The sequence below is a fragment of the Equus asinus genome, chromosome 7, assembly GCF_041296235.1.
Source record: "Equus asinus isolate D_3611 breed Donkey chromosome 7, EquAss-T2T_v2, whole genome shotgun sequence".
In the NCBI taxonomy this organism is placed as follows: Eukaryota; Metazoa; Chordata; class Mammalia; order Perissodactyla; family Equidae; genus Equus; species Equus asinus.
The window spans coordinates 17,787,112-17,794,136 of NC_091796.1; the positions used below are offsets into that span (position 1 = coordinate 17,787,112).

General features: G+C 57.9%; 1 protein-coding gene across 1 annotated transcript; it reads left to right on the forward strand.

Moving 5' to 3' along the window:
- The first annotated feature begins 306 nt into the window (after positions 1 to 306).
- RAX (retina and anterior neural fold homeobox) lies at positions 307 to 5,235 on the forward strand. The gene is made up of 3 exons (XM_070514509.1): positions 307 to 881; positions 1,177 to 1,436; positions 4,291 to 5,235. Exons 1-3 carry the CDS (start codon positions 593 to 595, stop codon positions 4,786 to 4,788), a joined length of 1,047 nt encoding a protein of 348 aa, XP_070370610.1. The 5' UTR covers positions 307 to 592; the 3' UTR covers positions 4,789 to 5,235.
- The last annotated feature ends 1,790 nt before the right edge of the window (positions 5,236 to 7,025 follow it).

A 7,025-nucleotide genomic window follows, 5' to 3' on the forward strand; every position in this document is an offset into this window, starting at 1 on the left:
AGAGGGAGCTGAGCTCAAGGAGGGAGGCAAGCCCTGGCGGGGAGGTGAGACCCAGGGCGTGGGCCCCTTGAGGCAGGACTGAGGGGATCGGACCCCGCACTCGCGTCCCCAGGTCTGTCAAACATGCCACTTCCTGTCCCGCGGGCGTGTTTGGAGCGCTTCGAGACCGGGGAGGGGGAAGGTTCGGGGTGCTGGCCCCGCCCAGGGCGGCAGGGTGAGGACCCTGAGGCTGGGCGAGGAAAAGACCCGCCCCGCTGCGGAGGGAGGGGCCGAGGGAAGAGGCTGGGTCCCCGGCGAGAGGGGAGGAGCCGCGGCGAGCGGGTCGCAGCCTTTAGCGCCCGGAGCCCCAGCTGCTCCGAGTCCGAACTTCCGATGCTGCAGGCACCGAGGCACCCACGGGCGCAGCGCTCGCCCACCTCTAGCGCGCGTAACCGGGCCGGCGTCGCGCGCCGAGCCTGACCTTGGGTCGGGACTCTTCGGGTTGGACCGCCGTACCCAGGAAGAGCCGGCTTCGAGCCTCTTCTGTCTGTCTCCAAAGCAGGCGGCGCTGCAGAGAGCGCGGGCCGCGCCCTCCCGCCGCCCGGCGCTCCCCATGCACCTGCCCGGCTGCGCCCCCGCAATGGCCGACGGCAGCTTCTCGCTCGCCGGCCACCTGCTCCGCAGCCCGGGCGGGAGCACCTCGCGGCTGCACAGCATCGAAGCCATCCTGGGATTTACCAAGGACGACGGCATCCTCGGCTCCTTCCCGGCGGAGCGAGGCGCCCGGGGGGCGAAGGAGCGGGATAGAAGGCAGGGCGCGCGTGCTGCCTGCCCCAAGGTTCCCGCGGGAGGCGCCGAGCCCGCCCCGCCGCCCGCCTCGGCGGCCGCTCCGGAGTACGAAGGTGAGTACGCACCCCCGGCCGCTGCGTGGCCCTTTGGGTGCCCAGAGTTAGAAGCTCTGCAAGAGGAGAGGCCCCTGCCGTAACTTGTATTAAGGCATCAGGGCGCGGGCTTGAGGGCTGGGTGTATAACAGGAGATCCCAACGTGCATGGAGAAAAAGCTGAAGGGCCCCTCGCAGCCCTCACCCCTACCTCCGCGGGCATCTCAGCGCCCGCATCCGCTGCCAGCGCCCACGGGTAGGCGGGGTGGGCCAAGGGATACTCCGCGGAGTGTCTCTGACCTTCCGGGGCCTGTAGTCCCAGCCCCTCGCCCCTACTGCCCCAAGGAGCCCGGGGAGGCCCGGCCGAGCCCCGGGCTGCCCGTCGGGCCCGCCGCAGGCGACGCGAAGCTGTCGGAGGAGGAGCAGCCCAAGAAAAAGCACCGGCGGAACCGCACGACCTTCACCACGTACCAGCTGCACGAGCTGGAGCGCGCTTTCGAGAAGTCCCACTACCCCGACGTGTACAGTCGTGAGGAGCTGGCCGGCAAGGTCAACCTACCCGAGGTCCGAGTCCAGGTAAAGCGCCCAGATCAGTCCCGGGAGGGCCCGAGCCCAAGCTGCAGCGAAAGCTCCCTTGAACCCCCGGGCACCCACGCATTTATTAGGGCACTTTTCCCATTGCCCTTCCTCGACTTGGCTAGCCTAGAACCCCAGAGATCTTCCATGTGGCCGAGGCACCGCCCCTCGGACAGTCTGTTCCAGTTTGTAGTGCCATCTCCCCTTGGTGGTCTCCCTGTTCTAAGCTAAGAAGAGGAATTGGGAACGGCTGGCAAGAGGAGAGGACAGCTCATTAGGTACAGCGAGGATGGAGGGTTGGGAGGATCACTGTGGAGAGAGGAAATGTAGGCAGCGGCTCAAGGGTAACCTATTGGGGCCTCAAATGCCACTCTAGTCACTAGCTGGCAGCCCCGTGTTAAAAACGAAAACCCTGTGGTCTTGCGAGGGCCTGGCGCCTGCAGTTGAAACTTTTGGTGGGTTCCTTTCAGAAACTGACTTTTGCTTCTCTGGTGCACATCCAAGCAAAGTTCCTGCTGGGGCAGAGGCCTTTTCTTTTTATTGTAAAGGGGTTTTTGCTTTAATTAGAGCTGAATTATCTTTAATCCCTGATCATTAAAATATTTGAAAGCCTTAAATATTTGCTAGTCATCTGTGAAAAATCTGGGAGGATTTCCAAATTGGGAGAGTTTACAGAGGCCTGAAAGGGAGACACTGGGGACAGATTTGACTGCTCCTGAAAGGCAGGGGAACGAGATGGGATTTTTGTGTGTCTAATGAATGAGATTTCCAGGAAGTGAGGGTCTTCAGATATTGGGGGCTTTTGGCCTTGTCTTAAAAGTAAAAGGGGACAAGCTCTTGCCTTTTAGCTCTTCTGCTTAGTTGAGGGGTTGAAACTGTGGAGTAAATGTCATGGTTTGTAAAAATAGTTTCCTAATGTGACTCAGGATTAACTGGCGAGGACAGTTCAATATCTCCTAATTTGATTGCAATGATTTCATTGAAGGAGTGGGCATTTTAGCACCTGCTTTTCCTGGAGGGAGGATGGGGTAGGGAGAGGGAAAGAATACAGTGAAAGCTGAAGAAAGAGGAGAGGCAAATCCTTCCAGGGCCTTCCAGTGCCTTCTAGAATACAGGCACAGCCAACTCAGGGGCTGCCTTCATACCTGAAGCCACCTCTGTCCCACCTTCCTTCCTCCCTCTTTACTTGTTCAGGGCTTTTGGCTTCTGCTCGAAGTTGTGAGTTTCTTGAGAACAGTGTCTGTGACTTCTCCGCGACCACAAAGCCAGGGCAGTTCTCAGCATATGGCAGGTTCTTAACACATGGCCATGATGTAATCAGATGGGGGTGGGGGGGCAGGCTGAGTCTCCAACTGTGTCAGGGCAGCAGTAGAGCAGTATAAGAGCTGACTATCCAGTCGTTAGCCCTCTGACTCTGGATACTGGATCCGAAGACTATCGTGGATATTGGGGGGGATGGAGTGCGACATGCAGAGAAGCAGAGGAGGCAGAGGAATGGGAGCCCTCACTCATGCCACTGTTTCTCTTTTCTCTATTATGGGCAAATAGCTAATGTTTCTGGGAAATCAGGGCCTCCGATATGTAGAAGAATCTTTTGTGGGAAGGGAGCAGGAGTACTTACGTTTTTGTTCTTTTTCTTCTTCCCCCAAATCTCCTGCTTACACACCCTTGCCCTGCTCTGACCAGGTGCTGGAGGGCAGTTTTCTCAGCTCTCCTAGGAGGTCCCCCCACCTTATTGACTCAGAACTGCTTTCTCCCTTCTGAAGTCACAACGATTCCCCCACTTCCCTTGATAAATATGACACTGAAGCCACCAGTTTGGCCAAAGTTTTCTCCTCTAAACTAGACCAGCTCTCTCTGTTCCGTTTCCGAGGGTGGTCACCTGGTGATGAAGCCTTAATTACCCCCTTTCTTGGGCTTCTATGAGGTCAGGAATGGAAGATAAGAGACCAGACTTCACTCTTGGCATGGCCTTTCTATATGTAAAGAAAAAAGAAAAACTCAAACTCATTGAACTCATCTTAGGGTAATGTCAAAACTAACTCCATAAAGTAAAAGTAGATTTAAAAAAAAAACAAGCTTGAACTGTTGTAATCATTGAAAGCCATTTGTAAGAAATATCAGAAATACTAAGCGGATATCAATTAAATAAAAATGAAAATCTTATTACAGCAGCAATTCAAATATGCTGGGGATCAAATAAGCCCACTTTCTTCCACTAGTTAGCATATGAGTAATTCGTTGAAATAGCTGTATTTTAACACCCAATGTTACCAGTTACAATACTTAGAGTATTTGTTTATATGAATGTTTATAAAAGAGACAAAGGTAGGTAAAATACAGAAAGTCTGAGACAAAAACGCAGCCGCTGAGAGCTGTTCCACAGGGAGGCAGGAGAGTCTGAACCGAGGCGTCAGGAAGGGCTGTCAGCCAGCAGGTCACAGAAATTTGTTGAGCTCTGGTTTCCAAGTCCTGCAGTCCGATTCCAGGGTTAACTTCAGTTTTTTCTGAGCAACTGCTGCGTGCCAGGAGTTGGAAACAAGTACAACCACAGCTCTGGGTGAGATAAACAGGGAAAAAAGGATGGGACGCCACGGAGGAGAAGGATGGGACAAAGAGACTCAGAAGAAGCAAGAGAGAAGAAGGGAAAAGAGCAAAAGGAGAAAATAGGACGGAAAAGAAAGGATAATGCGGGTGGAGTGGGGGGGGCGGGTGGAAGGAACAGGTGCGAAATAGTGGGTGCCCAGCTCTGCCCGGGGATGGGGGGATCCAGACGCCGAGCTTCGCGGGGGCCGGGCGGGGGTGCGGCCCCGGCCCCCGCCGCAGCCCGACGACGCTGTGCTGCCTTCCGCAGGTGTGGTTCCAGAACCGACGGGCCAAGTGGCGGCGGCAGGAGAAGCTGGAAGTGTCGTCCATGAAGCTGCAGGACTCGCCCCTCCTCTCGTTCAGCCGCTCCCCGCCCTCGGCAGCCCTGGCGCCCCTCGGGGCGGGCCCGGGCGGCGGCGGCGGGCCGGCGGGGGGCGCGCTGCCGCTGGAGTCGTGGCTCGGGCCGCCGCTGCCGGGAGGGGGCGCCACGGCGCTGCAGAGCCTGCCGGGCTTCGGGCCGCCGGCGCAGAGCCTGCCCGCCAGCTACACGCCGCCGCCGCCGCCGCCGCCCTTCCTGAACTCTCCGCCGCTGGGCCCCGGCCTGCAGCCCCTCGGGCCGCCGCCGCCCGCCTACCCGTGCGGACCCGGCTTCGGGGACAAGTTCCCGCTGGACGAGGCGGACCCGCGCAACAGCAGCATCGCCGCGCTGCGCCTAAAGGCCAAGGAGCACATCCAGGCCATCGGGAAGCCGTGGCAGGCCCTCTAGGGGCACCAGGGACCAAATCGGGCGAGACGACCGTCCTGGGAGGCGCACACGCGCACCCCTCCGCCCTGGGTCCCCCTACTCGGTCGCTCTTTCCCTGTGCCGCCTGCTTGGGTCGTCGTGCACATCTGCTCCTGACTCACCGGGCAGGGCTGACCCTCAGGCCTGCCGAGGCCCTCTGACCACCCACACAGCCCACAGAACCCCAGCCCTGCTGCTGGAGTGGGGAGAGGCCGCCCGACCCCGCCGGCCACGCTGCTCCCACCCCCGCGGGCGCCGGAGCCTCCAGGTTCAAGGGACCTAAAGCGCCTGACCTCGGCCGCTCCCGGGCTGCGTGGCGACCCCAGATAAAGAAAACTGGGAGGAATGGGAGGCGGAGGAATAGAGTTTGAGGAACTGTTTGTATAAGTAGTTTCAAAGTACTTGGGAGGAGAATTAAAGACTTACTTGTTTGGGTTTGATTCTGGTTAAGCGCGCTCAGGACGGCGTGGGGGTGGGGGTGGGGCGGGGAGGACGATGTGCGTGTGAATGGGGGTATTGGAGGGCCTGCGGTGGTGGACCGGGTGGGTCAGGGACGGCAGAGGACTGCGCAGGAGCTGGGGCTACCTCGTGCGAACCCTCCTGGAAGCGCTTTGCTGCAGCAGAGAACCATCCCCATCACCGGCCTGCGGCGCCCTATACAAGAGGCGCCCCTCCCTGGGCGCGTGCGGGCGCGCGCAAGTGTGTGGGGTTCGTGGTGTTTGGAGCTTAAGGCTCAGCTGCGGGCGAGGTCTCAGTCCCTCGATACAATAGCCAAGCGGCGGCTGCAACTTTGAAAGACTGACCCCAGTAGGAAGCGTCTACACCACCTTCCACAAGGTGAGAGCTGAACGTCCCGAAGCCCCTGGCAGCCCTGCCTCTCTCTTTCCACCCCGCAGAGGCCCAGTGCCCCTCTCAGATCATTGTCCAGGTTGCTGTCTGGGTGTCATCCCTTGCTACCCAGGGTAAGACTGGGGCAGATCGACTTTGCCTTTTCGGAGCCCAGTGTCTCTCTCTGGTCTGTCCAACTCGCTCCGCACCCCCTATCCTAGCGGATCGATTTAACGCGCGTCGGGTTAGCGGCCGCGCGCGGAGAGAGCGTCCTGGAGCGCTCTGCGCAGCGACCCGGAGGGCACGTCCTCTCGGACGCGTCGTGGACACAATCTGCAGTTCTCTGTCACAGGCTCCGGGGCGGGGAAGGTATCCAGAGGTGTCCGCCGGCTTCAGAAACTCCCGCAGTCCTCGCGGAGTCCCTGGTGAAGGAGAGCCTGGGATTCTCAGCCTGAGCTACCGCGATATCTGCGGTTGACCCTGCAAGCTGAGCCGCCGCCCTAATAGCCTGGATTCCCATCGCGCAGGTCCTAGGGCCTCCTAGCTATGAGCGCACCCGGGAAGACGCGCCCAGAGCCTTAGCATCAACCGGCTACTGTCTGTCGGTCGTTAGCACATTAGTGAACCACCCCAGTCCCCTTTCCTTGTCTAAATGAACCCTCCCTCCATGGGATGTTGGAAAGAGAAAATACACTTCGGGATCCTGCTTCTCTGACTGCCCGGTAGCCCTGTGCTGCCCTAGGGTTCCTGAGACCTGCTTGGGAAAAGGATGACTATCCCAAAGGTGGAGGGAGCGTCATCTCAGGATTCAGGCCTTGTCATAGGGTTCCTAAGAGGCTATGGTGCAACCAGGGCTGTATACTCCTGGACCCTTACCTGGTGCCTTGCACATAGTAAGCTGGTCAGTAAGAATTTATTGAATCTGTTATTTCCCTCGAGAGGTAGGGAGTTACACGGGCGCTTTCCCTCACAAGGATGTTCTGTGGGGAAATGGACGGAATGGCTCGAGTGATACGAGCTCTTGGCAAGAAAAAATAGGTAAACTCCGGATGGATGTATAAGTCAATTCCTTTCATTTTGGCCTATCTTCTCTTTCATCCTTCAACACCCTTGTTTTACTAGGCATGATTTATCCAGAGAAATCCCAGCTTCACTGGCCCTGGTGAGTACATTTGCTCTGCCCTCCTCCTCCTTACCACATCCTGGGCACCTCTGACCTTGCACATTCCACCATTAGCATCTTCCTCACTTCCCTTAGATCATTTCCACAATTATTCATTTCGTCTCCTTCCCTTGGCCATCTTTCTTTCTATTCTTTTTACCATCTGCAGCTTTCCACCACTACCCTCTCCTCTTTTACTGTTTAGTTTAGTCTGAGAATGAATATTCTA